General features: G+C 41.9%; 2 protein-coding genes across 2 annotated transcripts; both read left to right on the forward strand.

The window, feature by feature from the left end:
- Positions 1-11,930: 11,930 nt before the first annotated feature.
- Positions 11,931-20,993, forward strand: cops8 (COP9 signalosome subunit 8). Its single transcript, XM_069698734.1, has 7 exons — positions 11,931-12,042; positions 12,578-12,648; positions 12,954-13,002; positions 13,987-14,119; positions 19,170-19,277; positions 19,469-19,531; positions 20,424-20,993. The coding sequence occupies exons 1-7, from the start codon at positions 11,971-11,973 to the stop codon at positions 20,501-20,503; spliced, it is 576 nt and encodes a 191-aa protein (XP_069554835.1). The 5' UTR covers positions 11,931-11,970; the 3' UTR covers positions 20,504-20,993.
- On the forward strand, positions 15,403-17,234 carry trim63b (tripartite motif containing 63b). The gene has a single exon (XM_069698733.1). It carries the CDS (start codon positions 15,741-15,743, stop codon positions 16,791-16,793), a length of 1,053 nt encoding a protein of 350 aa, XP_069554834.1. The 5' UTR covers positions 15,403-15,740; the 3' UTR covers positions 16,794-17,234.
- Positions 20,994-25,350: the final 4,357 nt, after the last annotated feature.

Below are 25,350 nucleotides of genomic sequence, written 5' to 3' on the forward strand. Positions count from 1 at the left end.
CAGTTGGTCCTATTGCAAGAGGATAGTGATGACCACAGCACAGGTTTTTATACTTTTCTTCATTAAATAAGATTTGGTTCAGTTGATCACCTAATCAGTACCTCATTAACTAGAATCAGGTGTGCCTGTATTGGAATTCAACAGACACTGGAATGGAATGGCTGCCATACAGGTAGAGATGCTGATTTAAGAAAAATTTGGAGTGGTCTCTTAATTTTTTCCAGAGCTGTATATGTAGGCTTCATTTAGTCATAATTGTCATAATGCATATACATATATGTATATACATATATATAAATATGTGTGTATGTTCAATACATAAACAGCAAAACGTCACTGTAAACAGCCATTCACAACTGTTGACTGTTCACATGATCAATACTCTAATCAGAAGTCATCACCTTTGTAACCATGCATCTGTTCTGTACTGTTGATTGTGTTAGAATTGGAAACAATCAAAAAATGATTTCAAAAAATTCCTTATAACAAAGGAGGATAGTTTGCAGGTGTTTTTCCCCAGTGGTCCCCTTGCTGTCTGAGGCTGAGGTTGAGGCAGGCATTGTGTAAGAGGAAGCACAGCAGGGTGCAAAGCTACAGGCTTCGCAGAAGCATCTCTTACCCGCAGAGAGCAAAGGCAGGAAGATGTTGTTTAAGCTGGCTTTCACTTTCATCATTTTTACCTCTGCTGCTGCATACAGGATGCCCCCCATGTTTTGCTTTGCAACACAGCCGCGGGATACAGCTGATGATATGTTATATTTTTCTCACTGTCAACAGACCAAAGCCAACGATGACGTAATCCTACAAACAAGTATTGTGTGTGAATCCTTAGCGTGGATTATTCATAGAGCTCTAAAGCTGTAATAAAAACTCATCGTTGAGCCACACTGTTGCACTAGAGGACATGTTCCTTCCTCATGAGCGCACTCTATAGTTTGTTTAATACTCAATCTGTCAAACAGCAATTTGTTGCTGTAAATACTCAGAAGCGCTCCTCTGAGGGAAAAGTAGTCAGCAGATGGTCATGTACAGTGCATCTGGAAAGTATTCACAGCGCTTCACTTTTTCCACATTTTGTTATGTTACAGCCTTATTCCAAAATGGATTCAATTCATTTTTTTCCCCTCAAAATTTTACACACAACACCCCATAATCAAACGTGAAAAAGGTTTTTTTGAAAGTTTTGCAAATCTATTAAAAATAAAAAACAAAAGAAATCACATGTCCATAAGTATTCACAGCCTTTGCCATGACACTCAAAATTGAGCCCAGGTGCATCCTGTTTCCACTGATCATCCTTGAGATGTTTCTACAGCTTGATTGGAGTCCACCTGGTAAATTCAGTTTATTGGACATGATATGGAAAGGCACACACCTGTGTATATATAAGGTCCCACAGTTGACAGTGCATGTCAGAGCACAAACCAAGCCATGAAGTCCAAAGAATTGTCTGTAGACCTCCGAGACAGGATTGTATCAAGGCACAGATCTGGGGAAGGTTGCAGAAAAATGTCTGCAGCATTGAAGGTCCCAATGAGCACAGTGGCCTCCATCATCCGTAAATGGAAGAAGTTTGGAACCACCAGGACTCTTGCTAGAGTCGGCCGCCCGGTCAAACTGGGCGATCGGGGGAGAAGGGCCTTAGTCAGGGAGGTGACCAAGAACCCGATGGTCACTCTGACAGAGCTCCAGCGTTGCTCTGTGAAGAAAGGAGAACCTTCCAGAAGAACAACCATCTCTGCAGCACTCCACCAAGCAGGCCTGTGTGGTAGAGTGGCCAGACGGAAGCCACTCCTCAGTAAAAGGCACATGACAGCCCACCTGGAGTTTACCAAAAGGCCCCTGAAGGACTGTCAGACCATGAGAAACTAAATTCTCTGGTCTGATGAAACAAAGATTGAACTCTTTGGCCTGAATGCCAAGCGTCATGTTTGGAGGAAACCAGGCGCCGCTCATCACCTGGCCAACACCATCTCTACGGTGAAGCATGGTGGTGGCAGCATCATGCTGTGGGGATGTTTTTCTGCAGCAGGAACTGGGAGACTAGTCAGGATGGAGGGAAAGATGAATGCAGCAATGTACTTGATGAAAACCTTCTCCAGAGCACTCTGGACCTCAGACTGGGGCGAAGGTTCATCTTCCAACAGGACAACGACCCGAAGCACACAGCCAAGATAACAAAAGAATGGCTTCGGGACAACTCTGTGAATGTCCTTGAGTGGCCCAGCCAGAGTACAGACTTGAATCAGATTGAACATCTCTGGAGAGATCTGAAAATGGCTGTGCACCAACGCTCCCCATCCAACCTGATGGAGCTTGAGAGGTCCTGCAAAGAAGAATGGGAGAAACTGCCCAAAAATAGGTGCCAAGCTTGTCGCATCATACTCAAAAAGACTTGAGGCTGTAATTGCTGCCAAAGTATTGAGCAAATGCTGTGAATACTTATGTAGGTGTTATATTTCCGTTCTTTATTTTTAAAAGATTTAAAAAAATGTTAAACCAATTTTTTTTCACATTATCATTATGGGGTGTTGTGTGTAGAATTTTGAGGAAAAAAATGAATTTAATCCATTTTGGAATAAGGCTGTAACATAACAAAATGTGGAAAAAGTGAAGCGCTGTGAATACTTTCCAGATGCACTGTACGATATGTAGATGCACGCGTGTACATATCGTGTGTGAAACTTTAAAATTATTTTTATCTTTCCTTCTTGTCCCTCTTCCTTTTCTTACTTCTCCACTTTAGGGAAACAGAACAGTTCAACATTTTAAGAAAAAAAAAAGTATTTGCTTTCTTCTTAGCTTTATCCAAAAGTAACAATATTTGCCTCATAACACCTCAGAAACTGACTTTTGTTGTTGTGAAGAATTGAACCATAATGTGAATTAAGAAGCCTTAGATTTGCTGGCAGACAGATTTAGTCAGGGCATTAAAATGCAGGTTAAGTTTAAGAAACCTGTTCTTATTGAGGTTTACTCCACTAAAAATCCCCCAAATTAAAATGTGATGAGGATTGAGGTGACAATAGTGTGAATTGTGAGGTGAGAAGTACTTCACATGTTTTGCATGCATGTGTTGAGAAACAGGAGCGATTCAAGGGGGCAGTTACATAGACCTGGCAGACATTATTCACCACACACACGCCTTCAAATCTGAAATATTTCATGTTTCCAGCCCCAATGGGAGTATCAGAAAAAATCTTGACGCACGCCGCCTACCATCTGTTAATTCCACCACATAAGAGAACTTGAATGGCGATGAACTGTGCCGTTCTTGGCGAGAGAACATAACAAACCACAGGATCAAAGGAGTTTGGGATTGTGCCCAGATGAAATGTGATATGTGGTAGCTTCTTGTTGGATCTAAGTCATGACAAGCTCAAGGAAACTTCTTGATACAGCTATCGAGCACAATGGGTTCAGGAGAAAGAAACTGTCTTCCAGGTTAAAGCTTACTTAAAAGAGTAACTTTGCTCATGGTTTTTCCTGGATGAAAGTTGGTTTCACACACCGAGCATCACTGACTGAGGAGTTTGGCATGGTGCAAAGTGGGCTCTGTTTTTAACCTGCAACCACGTCCAGTGTTGATTTAATGGTGCACTGACACACTCTGGAGTACAACTCTGTGTTGTAGAGTGAGATGTCAAAACACAAGTGGAAAGCAAGGATGTTTTTTATTCAGTGGTAAATTACTTTTTAATAAAAAATACCAACATTGGTTTATTCTTAGAGGGTGTTGTGCAGTGTTGAGGTTGTGGCTTTCTTTGTGTTCGTGATTCTTAATGGCCAAGATTTCAATGTGCACCTCATTAATGCAGGATTTTTTTGTTTTTGTTTTTTTTGTAGGATATGTGTTTGCTTCACCAGTATGTGACCTTAACATTTGGGTAATTGCCAAGCAGCAACCAACAGTGACGTCACCCTTTGGTTTGGTAACGGCCGTTATGAAGCCTTGAGTTCAGAATTTGGCCAGCAACATCTTGCTAGTTCAGAGCGGTTTGGAGTCAGTAGTGACCATATTTGGACGAGCTGGGGAGAACGAGCGATGGATCTGATTGGAAACCTGGCAATACTTTATCCCGCCCACTGATAGCTGCATCCTGACTGCACTACAGGCCTGTCAATCAAACTGACATGCCCCCCCCCCCAAAAAAAAATGACTTGTTGAAAATGATTTTCTCAGTAATGACGGGATTATTTTCAGATGGCTGGCCAGACAATTAATAAGAAGGATCGCTTTTAGCCAACAACACCAAGATTACTCGTGGAGTAATTTTATTGACTGAGAATTTTATGAGACTAGTTGAATGGGAGTCTGTGGAGCTGGAGGCTTTTTGGAGCCAACCTCTAGTCTAGTGGCACTCGGTGGTATTGCAGATTAAACGCACTTCTGCATCAGCCTCATTTTTCAGAGCTGAAAGCTACGTCCACTTTTATATACAATCTATGGTTGTTGCAGATGAACGTGGAGCACCTTGTAAAAGGGTCTGTTCAAGCAGCCTGAGGCATCGGTACTAGAATATGGTTGATTGCATTCTTTTAGATAATAAAAGGTGCCCCAAATGAAGGAGTTTGAAGTATCTTTAGCTCCTGTCAGGGGAATGTGTGTAAAATTGACAGTTGCTTTGTGCAATACCTTTTCCTCCGTAGCTTTACAGTCGTATTGACTGGGGACTACGTGTGGAGGTTGAATATCCATAGAAACCTCGAAGTACAACTGCTGCTCCATTGAACTGAAATGAACAAGGTTAGACTATTCAGGCATCAGATCAGGATACTGCCTCAACAATTTTGTGTCACGGTATCAAACTTGTGTTTATATATTGTTCATGTGCATCAGCAAATATGTTTTAAAAGTCAACAAAGTTGGCTAGTTTTTTGAACGTATTTGTAGTCTAATTAATTCTGTGGAGGTTTATAATAGCTGTACACCTGTAAATGAGGGACTTTGTTTGCTTGTTCACTTTTCATGTAATCGTCTTTGTTGCTGTAATGTGCATGTTGGCAATTAGCGACTCAAATCTGCAAAGGCTGTTTGTAGCAATTTAATGTCTGCTCATAGACACCTAATTAAGAATGTATGTGTGTGTTTAAGCACAGCGCCTGTCAAGTTCAGCTTAGGGAAACATTTTGGTCTTTGTGAGATACCGAAAAACTCCACAGTGAGTTAATGCTTTCCATCCTGGAGGTCACTGGTCCATCCAACATGCTGTGTCTGTTTTTAGAGGGTTGCCCAGGTCGCTCAGTACTACTCTCCTTAAGATGGGTGTAGCATTGTTGTGCTTCATTTCTGTTGCATCAGATTTCGTAGGTTGGCAGTTGGACATTTTTAGAACAGGCTCACTAACATCAGTGCCACTGACTCATTGTTTTAAGGCTGTTCTTTACTCTCTAATTTACAATTTTCATTAAGCAGAAGTAAAAACGTAAATCCCCCCCCCCCCCCCAGGATTTTAAGTTCTCAGTCTGGTCTGTTGACTGCAGTGAGAAGTTATGTTTTCACCATTTGAACTGAAACACAATTTTTTTCCTAACCTTAATCAACCTGACTCCACTTACGGCGATCACATCCATACAACTTCTCAGCAGTTCAACTAGGTGACACGTCTCTTGACTTAAAAGTGCTGACCACTCATATCCAGTATAAAGAGAACATGAGATAGATCGAGAACATTGCAAAGTGTTAACACATCCTGTCAGGCCGGCATGCCCTGGGATCTCCCTGGAGGAACCTTCGATGAAAGCAACCCAGATTTTGGATGAATGGTAAAATATTGAAAAAAATTGCGCAATAAAAAACTAACTGGAAAAATAGAAGAATTGGTTTGATGAGGTTCCAGTCCGCAGCCAACCGTGGTGCATCCCATAGCTTCAAAAATCAGTATTCTTATATCCTCTGAGGTATGGGATCATTCACTCTTCTGATGGTTAAAGGTGATCTTACCTTTAGGTGAAAGTAGTTGAAGACCTCAAGAAAGTGAAAAGAGAACATTCATGTCTGATTAATTCAAATGAAAACACTTAATAAAACACCTTCAACTATGATTAAGTACATTTTGAGGTATAAACTTAGATTAAAAAAGACGAAAGAATGATTTAGGGATGTAACTTGGCCTCAGCCATTGAAACACAAACAACACTGTATTTTCAAATAAAGTCATGAGCAGTCATGCATTCACACATCAAAAACAACAAAACATTTTGCTCATATCTCAAATTCATGTCCTCTTGCTGGACGTTGTTTGTCCTCTCTGCTGTTTTCCCTTTTCTTATTCCACTCATCAAACCGAGTAGGAATTGCCTGAGAAAACATATTTAGCGCTAAACACGGGAACAGGTGGAGCAGAAGCCTTAGATCCTCCACAGGGAACACCGGCTACAGCAACACGACTGAGACTCAGATGACCTGGATGCCGGATGCAAAGTGACAACATGCAGCTTGACCTGATTTTATGCAAACAAATATTTCACTTTGTCGAAACACAGAGCTCATTCTGGTCTGCAGGGACCGACAGTCAAGAGTGAAGGATTCATACAGCTGAATGAAGCAACGGGAGCAGAAGTAGAGCCAATGCAAAGGATTATTTAGGCTTTGACAATATCTGCTAACAAAGCTGCCAAGCTGAAAGCGTAAAGGTATTTGGCTGAAAAGTCAATGGATGGACTTTCATGGTCAAACTTTACTTTTGAGGAGAAATAAAGGCGTTCAAAAAAGATTGTCTGCGTTAAGGGAAGATGGATGAATGAGCTGGAAAGGTCTGTGTTGTAGAAACCTGTGTTCCAAATCGCATACTATTCCCTTTTTATTTGTAGTACGTACTACAGCTACCCTTAAAAAGTATGTACTCTAGCACGTAGTATGTATACAATTGGGACATACTACATCATCATAAAAATGCGCCTTTAACTTTGACCCTCTTGGCCATATCGCAACATTTATAGTAAAAAGAAAAAGGATCCGATTTGGAATGAGTTCGCTTCCATTTAATGCCTCCTACTACTACCACATCTTCTTCCTTTTGGAACTGCCTCGGAGGCACAGTCGATGTGACGTTTCTTCCGCTGCAGAGGACTGTGGGTCAAAACAGCTCAAGTAGCATGCTAACCTGCAGACTGCAAAATCGGACCGGCTGTTGTAGAACTTCCTGGTACTTTTGGCATACTACGTTTAACATACTATATATTGGGACATACTAATTGTTTTTTTGGCATACTAAATGGTGGTATGGATATTGGAATGCAATGAAGGTTCTGTTTCAGAGCCAGTAAAGAGAAGAGGAAGCACAATAACCCAAATGAGTTGGTGTCCTTTATTCATTTAAACAAAGAAATGATCATATAAAAGCAAGGAAAAATGAATTAAAATGTTATATGAATCAGTTTTTGCATATTGATTGTTTGAACATGTACTTCTCATGTTGTCCTTCAGCCAAGATTATACTTGTATTTACCGAGGTATTTTAGTATCTCTTTTAACAGTGAGCACCTTCCCCCATTGTGCATTTAATTCCCCTAAGTTTGCATGTGAAAAAACTAACTTTTAAACTGAAGCATTGAAAAATGTCTACATTTTGTGATCACTCGTTGGCTGCTTCTCCTTCATCTCATCCCAACCCATCTCTGCTGGGTTTAGGGCGGGGGTGGTGGAGGTCAGGTCATCTGATGATTCCCTCCATCTTTCTAATTCTCGGTCAAATGGAGCATACACAGCCTGGAGGTCTTTTGGCTCATTGTCCTGCAGAAAAAATTGTGACGGTGCTGTTAAGCTCATACCAGGTTGCAAAGTGTGTCAACCACCCCCTCCTCATCCATGCTTGTCTTTGAGAACCACTCCATATGTTGACCTTCTCAGCAGCTGGACTCATCAAACCAAAGTCCAGATTTCCACTTGTCTATCTTCCATTCCTTGTGTTGCTTGGTCCCAGCAGTTTTCTTCTTCTTCTTGGTCCTCGTCAGTCAACGTCTCTTTGCAGCAGTTCCACCATGAATTCCTCCTCAGCAGCTGATGTTGAAATGTGTCTGCTGCTTGAACTCTGGGAAGCATCGCTGAAGGCTCTCTAATCTGAGCTGCTGTTGATTTCTGAGGCTGGGAACTCTAATGAGCTTCTCCTCCTCCGCAGAGGAAACTCTTGATCTTCATTTCCGGAGGCAGTCCTCATCACAGACTTTGATGGTTTTTTGCACTTGAAGAAACTTTCTTGAAATTCTCAGGACTGACTGACCTTGACTGTTGTTTCTCTTTATTCAGTCGAGTGGCTCTTACCAAGATGCGTATCTGATAAAAGCGGACACAACAATAATTTGGAAATTCTGAGACACCATTATTTATTATTTGTTTACTAGTTAAATGGAGGTAAAGAGACCCATCACAACACAACTTCTATACCAAAGCCTCAGTCATGTGTTCAGTGTCATCAAGCTAAAATTCAAAGATCAAAGCACCCACACTTTTTCAGCTATATATAGTAAGCAGGTGGAGATAAAAGCATTCCGTATCAAGTCTAAAGCAGAGTGTCTTTTCTCTTGGAAATCAGAGTTACTTATTTTTTTCTTTGAAAATGTTCTTGTGAACTGTTCAACATTTAGCTGGTTGTTTCAGATTAACTGTTGAAGAAAATTAGCATTTTTCTCAAATTCTCCCTCTTTGAAAAACACACAAAGGCGTGAACAAAGCAAACCAGAGAGGTTCTGTAAGGTGAGAGTTCCCTGAAGGTCTGGAGGGGACAATTTGATATAAAGAATTGGAAACATCAAGAGTCCTTATGAACTGAGTTTTATCTACAAAGCTAAACACTGAGATAGATTTACAGCAGAGAAGCTACGTCAATAAAGTCTGTACTTCACATACTGGTTTTATTTATTATTATTTATATTCTATTTCATCACTCCAGACTTGAAAAAGAAGAAAAGATGTTCTGACATTCTTCCTCTGGTCAAATGTGATTCATTCATGTGTTTAAGGGATTCTCTTTCAGCATTTTTAAACTATTAACACCACTGCTTTGCATTCTTCTGATCCTCTCCAATAGCCGATATCATAACAGGGAGTCTGGTCTCCAAATGCTTTAATTATTGAGGATATGACAAGAGCACCAAGGTACCATCTTGTAGAAACACTCTTCTGGGTTTATCATATGTGGATGTTTTAGTTTGAGCATAAGATGAGGGCTCCATTTTATCTATAGATGAAGGTTGCATTAATATGTGGGACTGGATTGTGTAATTGCTAATAAATATATAAATTCATGTTGGTTTTTTTCTTGGAAAAATGTGAACAGTATTACAATTTTTACACAAGATCAGGCAATTCAAAGACATAAAAAGACATAAAAGAAATGCCAAATACAAATGAAATATAAGAAGCTAAAAATAAGCTCAAAGTGGACGGGGACATGAAATAATAAAAAAAAAAATAATATGAATTTGAATTAATTAAAAATCAGTGGCAAACAAAAACTTTCAAAATGTTAGGCAGACAATCTGAAAGGTCTGGATTGATCATAATGGAGCAGCAGAGCAGAAATATGTTTGGGCCTTCAACCCACTCACTGCTCTATAAAATGAGCCAATAGGAGCAATTCTGTGACACAGGAAGGTCCAATAACTCCAGTGCTTTGTAAAAATCCTTGTACACCACAAAAGTGACCACTGCTGCTCACAAGTGGGGACTTAAGTCATTGCAGAATCATGTATGACAGAATTACAGTCTCTTTTTCAATGGAATTCATCTTTTTCCTTTGAGGAGTTATAATTGAATATTTGTGCATCAGGTGCTTGGTCTAAGGACCACTGAGCTGCATTATTTGTATTATAATGCCAACACATTGCCTCTGCAATGCGAAAGACATTCATTTAAAACCTGACTTCTTTTTGAGGAAAATTGCGATTGTGAAGTTTGTACAAGGATTGCTTTTGCAAATTATCCGTGCTTATATTATCACTATTAGATATTTTAGTTTTAGTTTGCTTTGCTTTTCTCTGCTTGTCAAGTAATCAAAGGGGGGGAAGCAAAAATATACATTTGTGGAGAAACTGTATATAGTATGTTAGTCCAATGCTTGTTATTTGGTACTACTACTATCATTATTATTATTTGTATTACTATTATTATTTCAATCTTACTAATTTTCCTCAACATATTGGTTGAAAGCAGTTTTACGTTCCCCTGTCTATAATGTAAAAATGGTCAAGCAACTGTAACGTGAAGAATACGTCGGCCACGCCTCTAAAGCCGAGAGAAAAAAATATACCAAATTTGCAAGGTAACTAAAAAAAAGATATTGAAGAGGAAGATGTAGCTACAACAAGTGCAGCCCCACCTGCCACAAGGGTGGAGAGTATTTTTTGAGAGTTTGGTGAATCATTCATTTTGCCGGCCTAAACATCACCACTTAGCCGCTAACAGATAACACCTAGCTTTAACTGTGATGTCTGTTTGGTAGCTCGTATAAAAGACCAATGTAAAGCATCCTCTATCAGAAAAAGCTGCGGCAGAGAGGAGGAGAGACCCAGCCACGAGGATGCGAGTGCGTCAGAAGGGGCTAGCTGCGATGCAGAGGACACAAGGCTCACCATTGGAGTCGGAGCAGCAGGTCAATGGTAGCGCAGACCCTCTTAGTTTGACAGTATTTGGGTTATAGATACACAGACTGAATATAAAAGTGGATGTAATTTCCGGATCTGAAAAATGAGGTTGATGTGAAAGTGCTTTCAGCTGCAATACCACCGAGTGCCACTAGAGGTTTGCTCCAAAAGCCTTAGGCCCCATAGACTCCCATTCATCTTGTCTCATGAAGTTTGAAGTCAATACATTTTTTTCCACTAGTTACTACAGTGTTGTTGACTAAAGTCGCTCCTTCTTATTAGTTGTCTGGCGGTCCATCTGAAGATAATCCTGTAATTAATTAGAAAATAAGCCGTGTTTTTGGGGACGCGTCTGGTTCGATAGTCTGCTCATTATCCAAAGTGTATGTTATGTTTTTATACTTTATTGTACACAATTCACTATCTTTTTGAAGATTTGACATTTTACTGTACAATATTACGATTTCATTTGACTTTGAATCATTTGGAAGAGGCTGTTGCAAACTGCAAAGCTTTTTCCACATTTCAGTACTCCATATTCTCCATATTGACAATAACAAAAAGAAATCTGTCAAAATAGAGAAGGCACGTTAGACCTGTTGCCAAGCTTCTTCTTTTTTTAGAGGCACAGGGAATAAAAGGTAAGTAGTCAAAAGCACAAAAGGAAATGGAAAGATGAAAAAGATGTAAAATTCTGACATCTCTGACATTGGCAGGAAGTAGAGGATCATTAGTGAATCTAAGGAGAAAGGCAGTCTTCCTCATCACTGTGGAGTTCAGTGAGACCAGATTGAATTCTTAAAAAAGTTAGATTATTTCCCTGATAAAATAGAAAATTAAAGTATTGAACTAAACTTACTGTTTTCTATTTTTAAAAGGTTAAAAAATACAGCTGGAAACACTTTTATAAGTGACAACTAGTTGAACTGTTGCAAAACTGACGTAGACTTTTTTTAAAATTTCCTTTGTAACAATGGCCTGAGGTATTTTTAAAACACCTTGCCATCAGATTAAAAGGCTAATTTACAAAGTTTTGATGATTTGGACATCACAGTAAAGATGAAAAATACAGCAAATATAAAAAATACATGCAAGATACATTTCCTGGGTATATGAAAGCAGACTTTATTTTGTCAACCTTTTATATTAAAAATGACATTATTCCTCCTGTTGTTGTTGTTTTTTTAAAAAACTAATTTTGTTAATTTGATGATCATCGAAATCTGCCTAATTTATTTCATTCAAATTCATGGTATTTCGCTCGGCTGCGTTGCGGTGTAGTGCTTCGCTTCATCCAGCTGGGGGCAGCAGCGCCCCTGGTCTCCTACTATCCCGCAAAACACACAGAAGAAGAAGTTGTTTCCGGTGCAACAACCAGGCATCATCATGCCGATTGCTGTAATTATGGAAGAAAATTTCGATAAATTATTAGAGCAGTGCGAAGCTCAAGAACTCGAGGTAAGCACCGAATAACACACACAAAAAAATGGATGATATCGTGTGTCATCAACAGTCTGCGTGGCGGTAACGTTGACAACGGACCGTTTTAGTGCGCGAGCAGTGAAGGCTAAGCGTCGTGGCTAAGAAGATGGCCGGTCTCCCTGCTGTGAGCTGAACTCAGCAGCTCGGCTCGTTAACAGACCAGATCTGCAGCAACGACACCAGAACATGTCCACGATAGGGACACCAACTGCGACGCGTCACTGTCTGCTTCAGGCTCGCGGTTGTCGTCGTCCAGTGGGACACTAGAGAGAATATACGCGTCCCGCGGTGTTTCCCGGGAAGCTGCAGAGACTCTCAGCTGCTTCACATCAACACCGAAGACTTTTCTGTTTGGTGTCGTTCACTGAAACCAGATCTGAGGATGCAACTTGGAGCCTGTGTTTGTGTGTTTGTCTTGTTGTTGTTGTTGTTGTTGAAATGTACAATACAAGTAAACTCGCCTCGCTTTACTTCTAAACGTCAACGTTACACCTGCATTTCTCCCCAACAGGCGCCAGGGGGCGTCGCGACACCTCAGGTCTACGCTCAGCTGCTGGTGCTCTATTTACTTCACAACGACATGTAAGTCAACTGTGAGTCTTTAACTCTGCAGCTCACAGTTTCTTTGTTTGGTTTAAGGGTGGAGGAGGGGAGGGTGGGGGGGAATCAGCTGGATTCTCATTTCACTATGCAAAAAGTATGTTTTCTGCCCGGATGGACCATCACTGATTATTACAAATAATACACGAGTTATATGTGGAAAACTACATTTGGTGGCTCGTGTTTGATCAGTTATGTCACGGCTTACTGCTTTGTATTTTTTTTCTGCGTGCGTCGACATTTTTACTTAACGTATTGGCTAACTTGCGTTGACGTCGGTTCAACAGGAATAATGCCAGGTATCTATGGAAGAGGATTCCCCAAGCAATAAAATCGGTAAGCACGTTAAAAAAAACAAAAAACACATGTAAACACTTGCTAATGTAGAGCAGAAATCCATTTTAGTGCAACATATGTCCTGTAGTTATCCTGCTCATGCTGCTCTCTACACAAGTTAAAATGTTTACCAGTTTGAAAGGAGTGGGGTTTTTTTTTCCCAAGTTTGTGGAAAACATGGCACCTATTTGGTGGGTGTTTCGGGGGGTCCTCCCCCACAGTAAATGTTATGTTCTTTTATATAATTGTTGACCATTTTTATTACCATATCTGTGCACAAATTCTCCAAAAATGATAGAGTTAGAGCGGATAAACAAACAACACCCCAAAAGCCTTAAAGACTAACTTTGCTAAAGAAGGGAAAAGGCATTTAGTTAATTTGATGCTCAACATGGCTTTTGTGCTGCACCAGATGATAATTACAATCTGGAACGGTTTTTTTTTTAATTTGGACTCGTATACACATGACTTGACAGTAGGTAACGTAGAGGAGTTTGAAACACAAACAATGGAGGATGTCCAAGATAGGCTATATGCTATTATGTTAAATTAATCCTATTCCTATACTCCTAATCCTATTTAATACTGAATACATGCCATTTTTACCCCTTTACAACCATTTTCGCTCAATATTAGATAAATAGTAACTAGTTAGAAACATAATTGGCATCTTGAACGCTTGAAAAAAATGATGTCCTCCATGACAGCTGTGAAGGAATATAATATAGTTAGTGCCAATCCAGTCATGTCTCCTTGTAAAATGCCCAGATTGTAGAAACACAAGCTTCATCTTGCATGAACACAACTCAATCTGTTTTTTCAATCGCATTTTAAAATAGACAAGATACTTCAAAATGTCACCACTGTCCGTCATTATCCGAAGTATTTGGGCGTGAATCCTCTTCTCAGTAGCACTCAAACCACTGCCTTGTCAAGTGTTGCATACTGAAGGTTTTTCAAGTGCTTTTCTGTTGTTGCATACAGGCTAACCCTGAATTAACAGCTATTTGGGCTGTTGGCCAGCGCATTTGGCAGAGAGACTTTCCAGGGATCTACACAGCCATCGCAGCTTTCCAATGGACAGAGAATATCCTTCCAGTCATGGAGGCCCTTCGAGGTAACAACAAATAAACATGCCCCATCTGACCTTTCACTCCCATCACTTTGATGTATCCTAAAGATTTATACCAATTGCAAGTAACGATTATATGACTCGCACATCTCGCTCTGGGAAAAGTGACAAGAATTCCTGTGGGGACATTGGTGTGAATTCAATATTTAGATTATCTCTGCATGATTTAAGAATTACAGTCAGCAGGGGGCACCAGCTTAAGCACAGCATGATGCAATTTATCATTGGGAAGTAAAACATGCTGGAAAATGTATCAGCAAATCCAACTTTATGACTTATCAGAATCATGAAGGGTAGTTCAAATGGATATAACACAATACTCAGAACTTCAGTTTATGTATTTACATACATACATGACACTTTCTGATCAGGAGAAAACAGTGAAATATTTTAATATTTCTGTTTATTTGATTTGTTCTTACATTGAAATAATTTTGTGGAAACATCCTTACTTAACATTTTTGCCCTCATGCTCACAATTGTTGTGGCGTTGGTACCATGTGATGGTTCTGTTGTGCAAGAGTTCAAGAATAGCTTCTCCCTCGTGTTTACGGCACTTCGTGTTGATCTTCTATTGATGCTGACGTACAGGATGTCAGAAGACACTTAAGTCACCACGGACAGTAACAGCATGGAGGATGTTGTGCATAATGAGAGTTTGAATCGAAAGGAATACAGTTTAATCAAAACATTTTTAGCAAAGCAGTTTTACAGAAGGTCATAACAATAACTACTTCAAAATTTTAGCCGGTGAAGTGGTCTTTACTGTAGGTCAACTTTCTATAGACTGTTGAGAACATCATGTTGCTATTGTTTGTGTTAAAATAACATTTTGCAGTCTTATCTTAAGAGCCACTATATAAAAAGCCAAACGTCCCAACATCCCAGGTAATATATTTAATTTAAAAAGAGACACAAAAGAAACACAAGCGACTAAATTGCGACATTTGGAAATAATTTACTAACAAATGTTTGGTGTTTTTTTTATTTTTAAAAAGTTAAACTTTCTATAATCTGGGAATCAAAAAAAAGATATTAACAGGTCAGATGATTAGTTTTATGGTCAGTTGATTGAAATCAACTTCAGTTAAAAGTCACTCTGTTTACTGCACCAAACAAAACAGGTCAGTTAAATAACAAACCAGGCACATGACAACAAATCCAGAGAAAATAATGGAAAAACAGGATGTTGACAGTGACTTGTTTACAAATCAGACAGAGCCCCTTCTCCCAGGTTGGAGTTCCTTTGAGACAGTCACATGGACCCTGTTTGTCCCTGTGACTGCTCAAGGGGACACAGTGCCCACTGGGACATGTGACACATGCTGCACCGGGTAGGAGGGGGCCATTTCTGTGAAAAGATCCCAGGCCAGGAATGTGTGCTCTCGTTGGTGGAGTGGATCAGGTGTCACCAGCTGTGAGGGGCTGGTATAAAGGACAGAGCTGCTAGCTCGCAACCAGAATAGATATCAGCATTTCACAAGTAACAGCACAGACTGAAGATAAGACCTCAGAGTCTGCTCCTCAGTTTAGTTAAAACGTTTAGTTTTCTCCTTGTGGAAATTGAAAACTTGCTCGTCAAAGTTAAGGCAGAGACTTTTCCGTAATGGACGTCCAGAGATCAGGATCTGTGGTTCGGCCTCCCAGCCCCATGGATAGTCTTGAGAAACAGCTGAGCTGCCCCATCTGCCTGGACATGTTCACCAAACCTGTGGTCATCCTGCCCTGCCAGCACAACCTGTGCCGTAGTTGTGCCAGTGACCTCTACGATTCGCGCAACCCCTACCGCTTTTCCGGTGGCGTCTTTCGCTGTCCAACCTGCCGGTTTGAGGTCGTGCTCGACCGCCACGGTGTGCACGGGCTCCAGCGCAACCTGTTGGTGGAGAACATCATCGACATCTATAAGCAGCAGCAAGAAGGCAGCAACAGCGGAAACACAGAAACCACCCTGAAGCCTAAGGAAAGCAAAGAACCGATGTGCCAAGAACACGAGGACGAGAGAATCAACATATATTGCGTGACCTGCCAGGTACCCACCTGCTCCATGTGCAAAGTGTTCGGCCAGCATAAGGACTGCGAGGTGGCAGCTCTACCGAGTATTTACCAGGCCCAGAAGGGTGAACTGAGTAACGCTATCGACACCCTGGTGGCCAGCAACGGGCGCCTGCAGGCTCTGCTCAATCAGATGGACGACGCCTGCCGTGCCGTGCAGGAGAACGCTCAGCGCGCTAAACAAGGGCTGTCTGAACGCTTCGATCTGCTGTACGCCGTCCTCGAGGAGCGCAAGGGCATTCTACTCGAGCAGATCGGGAAAGAGCAAGACAAAAAGGTGGCGGCTCTGCGGGCGCTGGCTCAGCGTTACGGCGAACGACTGCAGGCCAGTACGGTGCTGACGGATTCGGCCGTGAGGGCTTTGGAGCAGGGGGGAGCCGCCGAGTTCCTGTTGGCTTCCAAGGGCCTCATCACAAAGACCAAAGACGCAGCCAAGTCCGCGCTGGGAGAAGACAGGCCGGAGCCGGGCTTCGAGAAGATGGACCACTTCACTTTGTCAACAGAGCATGCCGAAGCAGTCCTTTCAAAAATGGCCTTTGGAGTGGCCGATGAAGATGAATTTGAGGATGCAGAAGAAGAGGAGGAAGAGGAGGAGGAGGAGGAATAACGAAAACCGAAGTAGTTACGGGCTTGACTATTTTAAAGTGCTTTTGAAGGTTTTTGGAAATACGGAGGTGTTGATCAGAAGGACTCTGGATTTGATGTTGAATGAAATATGAGGTTAGGGTCGGTGGACGTGGACTGAAATGACTGCCCTTACTTTCAGTGCAATATTTGATTTCCAACGTCATTCGTACATTTTCTTGATGTCTTTTTATACTTTTGTACTTCAGTTAAATGGAAAATAAGTCGGGAGAAATGTAATAACAGAACGTCTGAAGAATGCACATTTATTTTTTCTTCTTCATATGTAGCTTATGGAAATAGTTGTTTTCGTAGATTTCTTATCTCACTTTGTCTGTTTGTGTTTAATTGGTGATCAGATGATCAACCTGTAAACGCCAAATCTGTCTTTACTGGTACATGGAATAAAGCTGCATGAAGTTAAGCGCCGGCTTGCTTTATTGCTAGGTTGAATATAAAAACGTGATTTTTAAATCAAGGGGACACAAACAGGAAGAAAACCTGATGAACTCTTGCTTCCATCCAAATGTTTCCCAGCCTGTTGCTGCTCTCACTCGGCCGATAGACTGTACTTAAAAATAAAAGTCCTTGCCACGTCCTGTCTGCTTTGCCTTTGCTGGTGAAAAGTGAGGGGCTATTTTTAGCAGGTGAGAGGGTGAGAAATGATACCGCCCCGGAATAGATTGTCAGGGAAGGACAGGCCAGGTCCTGTTTCTCCATAAGAACTCCCACTCCCGGTCGGCTTGCTCAGCAGCCTCCAACCCGACTCTGAAGTGTCAAGAGGGTCAAGCTAAGAAAGGCCGGTCCAGTTGCCACACAAGTCACCACTGAGCGGTCAAGAGGCCATGGTAAAAATACTCCTCTTCCTGGGGACCGGGTTACAAAAAAGCCCCCCGCGGATGGACCCGCTTATTCTGGGTTGGGAGAAAACTAATCTGCAGTCAGGTGCAGGAAGGTTGTTCCAGCACACGAAGCTCTTTTATGAGCTGTGATAGATGGTTCACTTTTAACACGTGCTAATTATATATTGACCAGAGATGGGAAAACACCTCGGTCAGGTTCCTCAGTCATCCGTTAATGGTGACACACCAAAGGAACAAAACATCTGTGAACACACCTTTTTTTTTTTTTAATAGTCGGTTTTAATTACCGTCGTGTTTAAGTTAAAACTGCAGATATTACTTTACAGGCAAAACTCTGATTAACTCCTTCACAGAATGAAAGTAAAGTGCCTTCAACATAGCTGATACATAAACCCAGTGTTGAATTCCTTTTCCAACTAGATATCATCTCCCACTCCGCGTCTTTATAAACAACTTCAATCACGTGGAGGACAGGAAGTTCCTTGGACATCAGCGCTCCTGACAAATCTCCGATTTTCCCCTCCACGGCTGTCCTTTCTTATCCCGCTTGTTATTGTTACTGCTGCAACACATCACCTGTTGCTAGGCTATAAAACACCAAAGGCCATAAACCCTGAGGCATTTACGTGATAGCTGCAGGAGCAGATACACGTTGTTGAGGCCACCGTCACTCTTAGACTAATCTCCACTATCACAGCAGCACGTCGGATCGGGCCAGGTAGAACGGGCCGCCTGGGCAGTGGGCAAGCTGAAGCTCTCCGCCTGCTCATAAGCACTTCACCGCATATAACGCCCACGATTTGTCCCGAGCCTGCTTCATTTAGTGAGATCTTTTGTTAAGTATTCTTCATTACCGAATTTCTTTTAGCTCATAACGGTCAACTCGGTCAAATCAAACATTCCCAAACAAGAAACCGCGCCATTTCATTTCAAGCAAACCCAGATGGTCAAAGCAAGTAGAGGCAGACAACCCGGAGTTTGAGTTGCTTTGTTTTATTTCCGGCCCCGGAGCGGCTCCTGTTAGAGCTGCAGCTGCATGTGAACCTGAGCTCGTTTTTGGGGGGAGAGCGGGAGCGACTTGTCAAACACACAGATTAAACACGATCAATCATTAAGATGAAAAGTTTGCATGATTTGCAGGATAAGCCCAAAATAGAAAAAGAAAACCGTTCCATTCAAACATCCGGCTCTCACTCGACATTTGACCGAAACACACTCGACTGCGATTGCTGGCGATCGTCGCCGGCTCCACTGTAAATGTGTAAGTCACTGTCGAGTCATCGGTATTTACAGCGCTGTTGCTCGTTAAGCTGCTCCGTCTACATGAGACGCGACGCTCGAATACCGTGTTTAAATGCTCTTCCTGCCTCTGGAAGGTCACGGCGAGTTGCTGCACGCTGCCTGTGGACTGCACGCTCTTTAAACAGGACCAGAGCGCACAATTTAGCTCGCATGCACTCCCGTGTGCGCCTATCTGATATCGATTGTCTTTGCAGAGAGCACGCGGCAGAGGGCGTACAGTCTCGTGGCCCAGGCGTACACTTCCATCGCCGCCGATGATTTCGCTGCCTTCGTGGGCTACTCTGTGGAGGAGGCAGTAAAGGGTAAGACTGGATCTCCCTCCTCGCAGGAAATACCTCAGCATCACTGTCATTGTGCGTAAAGAATCCAAACGATGGGAGATCTCTGGTAATAATAAGCGTTGTTGTCCGGCGGTACTCCCGTAGTGCTTTTCATTTCCATCGAATTACCATTCATACATCCGCTGACGAGGCTGTTTTCTTTGTGACAAAAGGTGTGGTGAGCCAAGGCTGGCAGGCAGACCCCGCAACCAGGATGGTGATGCCCAAAAAGCCAGGTAGGTGGCAGTATTGCTCTGTTGACCCGTACCCAATATCAGCTCCCAATACTCTGGAGGTTCTCTTTTCCCAGCTAACCCCGCTCCCACCTCCCTGCTTCCCTTCCTCTTCGATTCTATGAGACGGAAATAAAAATGCTGCCCTGATTTACGAGACATGTCAATCTCAGGGAAAGACTGATGTCCTATTTCTGGAATCTCTTCGTCCATATTTCCAAATCTTTCCTGCTCCCATTTCTTTTCTCCTCCCGTGCTCTCTTTTTTGATTTTTTTTTTGTAAGAATTTATATGACATCATCACTTGTCTTTAAGTCAGAGGGACACGGATGGATCCGTCTGATTTGAGCGCATGTACGAGAGACCTGTTGATTTATACAGCTATACGAGGAAACGGCTGCTGTCTGTAATCATCGGACCTTTTTGCATTGCTGAAACATCTGCTGTGCACATGTAGCTGCTCACCATTAATCCCCAGTTGTCTCCCTTTTTTTTTTTTTTTTTTTTTTTTCCCCCCTTTCTGTGCACGTCACTGAAACTGTTTAGGTGATTTCTGTTTGCAGAGTGGATCTCGCACAGGAAGTCATTCCGGTCAGGATGAATGTAACGTGCTGTAATCGCCTCCAGGCAAAACGTCTCGCGGCCACATGGGCAGACTCCGCAGGTGGTGTTGTTAAGCGGGGGGGAAGGAGGCGCTGAGCTCACATGCAGATGTAGACGGTGTGGTTTACTCGAGGCCCCCGCGCCCCGCCGAGTCTCTGATTTGCAACACGTGGCCTGTAGCTGCAGAGTTTACACCAGCGAAATGTAAAAAGATCGATTGAGCTTGGCACGATGAGGAATCCCCCTCTGACTCAACTTCTCCTCTCTCCCCTCTCCTCTCATCTCTCAACAGATCCTCCCCCTGTCTCGTTGGTTCCAAATGAGCAGCAGTTGGCCAGACTCACTGACTACGTGGCTTTCCTCGAGAACTGATAACCCACAACAACCACGGCCACCACCCCCTTTTATTATTTTTTTTTTTTTTCACCCGCTCGGTACTGAGGAAGAAGTTTGGACAAACTCTGCGTCCTTCCTGCAACGTCCCACTCCCTCATAAAGATGTACCAAAAACACAGATCATCTTGCATGAATGCTGCAAGCTCTCCTCCCAACACGTGACTATTTATGTTCAGCGAATAACACGCCCTCTAATTCACATGTGTAAATTTGGGTCAAATTTCAAAGGATGTACGTCTCTGATCACCGTCACTTTGTTGTCATCGCTGGCCTAACAAACCCTCCATAAACCAGCGCGTACGGGACACGCCATTCTGTTGTTGCACTTAAAAGTTTCCTCGGGACAGACGTCGTCAGGTAACGGGGAGTCTTGGCATGCATGCGTCACCGTGTGGAGTTCAATCCTCACATCTCACATCTTGAAGTTTATGTTTTGACTGGTGAATAAATATTTTGCTGTTTCTAATGAAGTGTTCTTTTATTTCATTTAGGAGCTTTGTTTCAGGTCGGTGCTGCTTTACAGCGACCGCTCGGGTCAGTTAACACGTTAGACGAAGAAAAACACGATGGTTGAGGAAGCAAAGTGTATTTATGCAATCATAAAACCACATCAGACCATCAGGTGAGTTGATATTTGAGAAAATGCATACGTATGCCCCCAAAATAACATCAATCGTTTTGGAAAATGAAACAAGTTTCAGTTAAATCAAGATGATGTAACATCAACCTTTAAATAATTAGAAGTAACAGGCTGAAGGTTTTTCTGCTCGTTTCACTGCTTTTTTTTTTTTTCCCAAAGTAATAGTACATGTTATTGCTAAATATAAAAACCATAAAAAACTGATGCTTTTGAAATCAGCTTGAATTGACATGGAGCTGCAGCAGCTCCCCCCTGAGAGCCCCCCTGCTGTAGTGAAGAAATTTCCCCTCGGGGATTAATAAAGTGTATAAAATAAATAAATAAAAAATAATGGGACATTTTATTCCGTAAAGGCATATCTGGCATCCGTCGGTTCATAAAAATGAACTACTGCTGTTGATTTTTTTTATTTTTGTTGTTGTTTTTTTTCATTTTTCACCCCCTCTGGTTCCTGTTTTGAAGCAGAATTTGAAACATACGCTACTTATTCTCCTCTGGAGTTATTTTATCTTCATTGTGGCTTGGCATTAAAAAGGAAGTGGCAGGCGTTTGGTGTGAAATCACCGACGTCAGGGCCGTTCTTTGCATGTTTGCGGCTGCAAGGAGCTCATTTATTTCATAGCATGCTTTGTTTTATCTTGAAAATGACACATTGGAAACGACTACAAACATGGAAATTGCCATTCTGTTTACGCATGCTGGGTTTCTTCAGTTTAACCTATAAAGACACATCTTCGCATTGTTTTTTCTGGTTCAAGTTTTCAGTCTCTTTGCTCATTTATTATTGTGTATATATATATATATATATATAAATCTCATCTGTAAATGGGAATGTAACAGTATCTGTTGGTGTATATGCTGTAAACAAACACGTGTGGACTCCGACCCATGTCCGGGCATGTGTTGAACCAGCATTGGCTGCATGACAGCAGCGTTCCAGACACAGTCAATCAACACAAGTGCTGTTAGAAGGTAACCGAACCTGATCACTCGCTGCGCTCCTGCTGCCCTTGAAGAGTCACAGCGCGACTAAATTAGTACACAGAGGCACATGTCAGGGAGCCACACAGTTCATCTGGCCTGACGACACGCCGAGCTGAAGTTGCGGAGTCAGAGAGAAGTGAAGTGTCAACTGTATCTCCGTTTAAAAGCTAAAGTATGCCTGCTGTACGTCTTAACTTACTGTGTGCGCTAATTTAGTTGGAACATATTTTTGGCAAGATGAACCCACACAGCTTGAAAAGGACGATTCAAATTGCAGCAGCACCTCTGTTCACATGTGGCTAACAGCAGCTTATTTGGATCTTTGGGTCGTCTGTCTACGACTTGGTTGTGAGTCACTTGAGTTACTGCTTAAGTTGCTCTTGTCCGCATGCCGCAGTGTTCCTGATAAAGTGAATACATGAGTAGACGCATTATTAAATTAGAAGCACACGCAGAGCGTGCAACCATCTGCCGAGGTCAATAGTCTTCTATTTTTTGAAATGCAGATCTGCAACTCTCACTTCTATATATGTCTGGTTATATTTCCAGCACTATCTGAAGGGTGTCAGAATAGTCTTGTGCTGACCTCAGGCCTCTCAGTGATTGTTACCATATCGTTTCTCTCTGATGAAACCATAAACTGAGTCCTCCATGATGATTGTTCTCTATATAAAGGTTGAGCGGGTACATGTGTTTCCTGAAGGATTGTTGGTACCCTTGGCTGTGGATTGTATTATGAAGTCAGTGTTCTTCAGAATGACCTATGTTTTGTGGCAGATGAACTTTACTGCCCTCTGCTGGATTTTAAGATGCGTTTCATTTAGTAGGCAAAGTGCCCTATCTGGCAATGTTAAAGAAAGTGAAAAAATAAATTGTGGATCTGTCCCGTGAATCAGATCTCTCCTCTAAAATGTAATGGGTTCTTCTTTGGCCCCCAACACACCCTTCCACCAAGTCCCATAAAAACCGGGCTGTTCGTTTTTCTGTAATCCTGCTGACAAACAATCTACACCAAAGACATGAGCTCATGGCGGAAGTAACTTTAAAGAAAATATGAAATCTTAATAACTAACAGAAGAAAAATGAAAAAGGTTATTTACTCCTTATGAACCTTCAGCATTTATTTCACTGTCTGCACATCAAGAACAGTGCAAGAATATATTTGTATTACGTTTCCCATTAACATTTGTTTTTCTATAATTTGGGATTTGCTGACTCACCGCACCTTGGGTGTGTGTGTGTGTGTGTGTGTGTGTGTGTGTGTGTGTGTGTGTGTGTGTGTGTGTGTGTGTGTGTAGAAGTGAAAGAGAAACCCATGAAGTTCCTTTGTTCCATCAGACGTTCCAATCTAAATCTTTGTATTTAAACTGACAGCTTTCATACATCCAGTCCCCGTGCAGCTCCAAACTTTGGACATCTTTGAGACAATCAACAAAAGAAAACTGAGCTAATTTGAAAAACCTGAGTTTATATCCTGCCACGGACACTAAATCAGTTTTAACGGTGCAACTTCGGTGCCCATCAGACCATTAGCAGTGAGTAACTTGATGCGTCCGGATAACCAACACAGTTTTACAGGTTCAAATGAAACATAAAATATGTCCAGACAGTTTTCTGAACCAGCTGGGGAAACTCTTTGAAGTGAAGACACAAGGTCACTGTGTTTCTGTAACGGGCTCTCAGGACTTCAACTGCTCTGCGTCTAGCAGCAGATTTCAGTCACATCTTGGTTCAATGAAGAATGTTTCTGTGTCTGTCCCACGCTTGTATGACTGGAATTTTATGGTATTCGATCCATGTCATAATAATTGAACAAAATCTGCCAAGAATCGAGCAAACATCAATAAATTGTAAAAGAATTTGAAAATGTTGAAACCCCAAAAATGATCTCAAAGGCTAGATATGCAACAGAATGATGCATGAGTGACACATGTTCACAATATTCTTGTCTTTCTTAAGCACTTATGGACATTTCTCCTTTGCGGCCATTTTTTTTCGAGTTTTGCTGACACATTTTTCAGTTTGTTTTTCTTTTCTTACAATACATTTTTTTTGGACTTGCAAATGTTTATTCTCTTTGGTGGATTGTGTTCAGCTGTTATGACACCAATTCAACCCCATAGATTTTCAGCATCAAAGTAAAACGACTCCGAGGCAAACAGTGGGAACTTCCTTTACTGAAGGTTAAGCCTTTATCAAAGTAAAGGCCATGCCTTCATCCAGAGTTACATGGATAAGACTGATAACATATCAGCAAGACTTCTGTCGGGAAAAAGGCTGAACATTGGCGGGATTTTCCATTTCTGCTGATCAAGAACACAAATGTTCTGTGAGAAATTACAGCTGCTGTTACAAAAATAGTTGTCAGGCTTTAAAATGAGTTGTGTCTTTGCTGAGTTGTTCACTCCTCGCATGCAAACGGCCTCCACGTTGCAGAAGTCTTTGTCATTCAGATGTTTCCAGTCCAGCTTGTTTCATTTGAAGAGGCTGAGATCACTGGTTTATCTGTTCTGTGCAATCATCTTATTCACAGTAAGACGAATGATAGCCGACTTTAGCAGCAATTAGCATGAACACGGGAGAGGCAGTAAAGCCGTAGGAGGACCGAACAGTCTGTGTTCTTTCCTTTTTTTAAAAAAAAAAAAAAAAAACCGTGTAATTGAAAAAAAACAAAACCCGTGCGAACTGAGTCGGTGGCTTCGTGCCATTTTGCACAGATGCTCGCAGAGAGCTGGGAACTGTTGTTGGTGAGGTCATTTTTTTTCTCCAGGGGTCATAGGTGACTTCTGCCTCATCACAGCACATGTCACTGTCATGATGTCATAGAGGACCGCGGGGGTGCCGCACGAACACACCTCTGCTGTGTTACATCTCAAAGCCCTGTTGTTGTTGTTGTTTTTTAAAGCTTGTAATTATTTACAGTTTGGCAAATTAGCTCCTGTTTTCAGTGTTCTTATGAATGTGCAAACACATGGCGCCGGAGTAGTTCCCTGTTTGTTTTCGTACCAGTAAGTGATGCTCATTAGCGCATTGCAGTTAACCTGGTGCGAACCAGAATCCAATTTCACTGCATGAATGTGGGTCTGGTCATCCTCCGTAGAGAACCGTTTGCAGTTGTTCTGTACTACTGGGCGTAGACCTCGGGTTAATTTGAACCAATCAGCATGCGCCGACACCGGTCGACACTTCGCTACCGCTG

This window comes from Brachyistius frenatus, unplaced genomic scaffold, assembly GCF_029030835.1.
Source record: "Brachyistius frenatus isolate BFR_SWC_R1_liver_20210118 unplaced genomic scaffold, ASM2903083v1 Contig_28, whole genome shotgun sequence".
Classification (NCBI taxonomy): domain Eukaryota; kingdom Metazoa; phylum Chordata; class Actinopteri; family Embiotocidae; genus Brachyistius; species Brachyistius frenatus.

What these genes read in the sequence shown, in the direction of transcription:
- cops8 (XM_069698734.1), top strand. Translation starts at nt 11,971, where the DNA reads ATGCCGATTGCTGTAATTATGGAAGAAAATTTCGATAAATTATTAGAG. An exon ending in TTCCCCAAGCAATAAAATCG is followed by an intron (nt 13,003 to 13,986) that starts GTAAGCACGTTA and finishes TGTTGCATACAG; the next exon opens with GCTAACCCTGAATTAACAGC. An exon ending in GGTGATGCCCAAAAAGCCAG is followed by an intron (nt 19,532 to 20,423) that starts GTAGGTGGCAGT and finishes ATCTCTCAACAG; the next exon opens with ATCCTCCCCCTGTCTCGTTG.
- trim63b (XM_069698733.1), top strand. Translation starts at nt 15,741, where the DNA reads ATGGACGTCCAGAGATCAGGATCTGTGGTTCGGCCTCCCAGCCCCATG.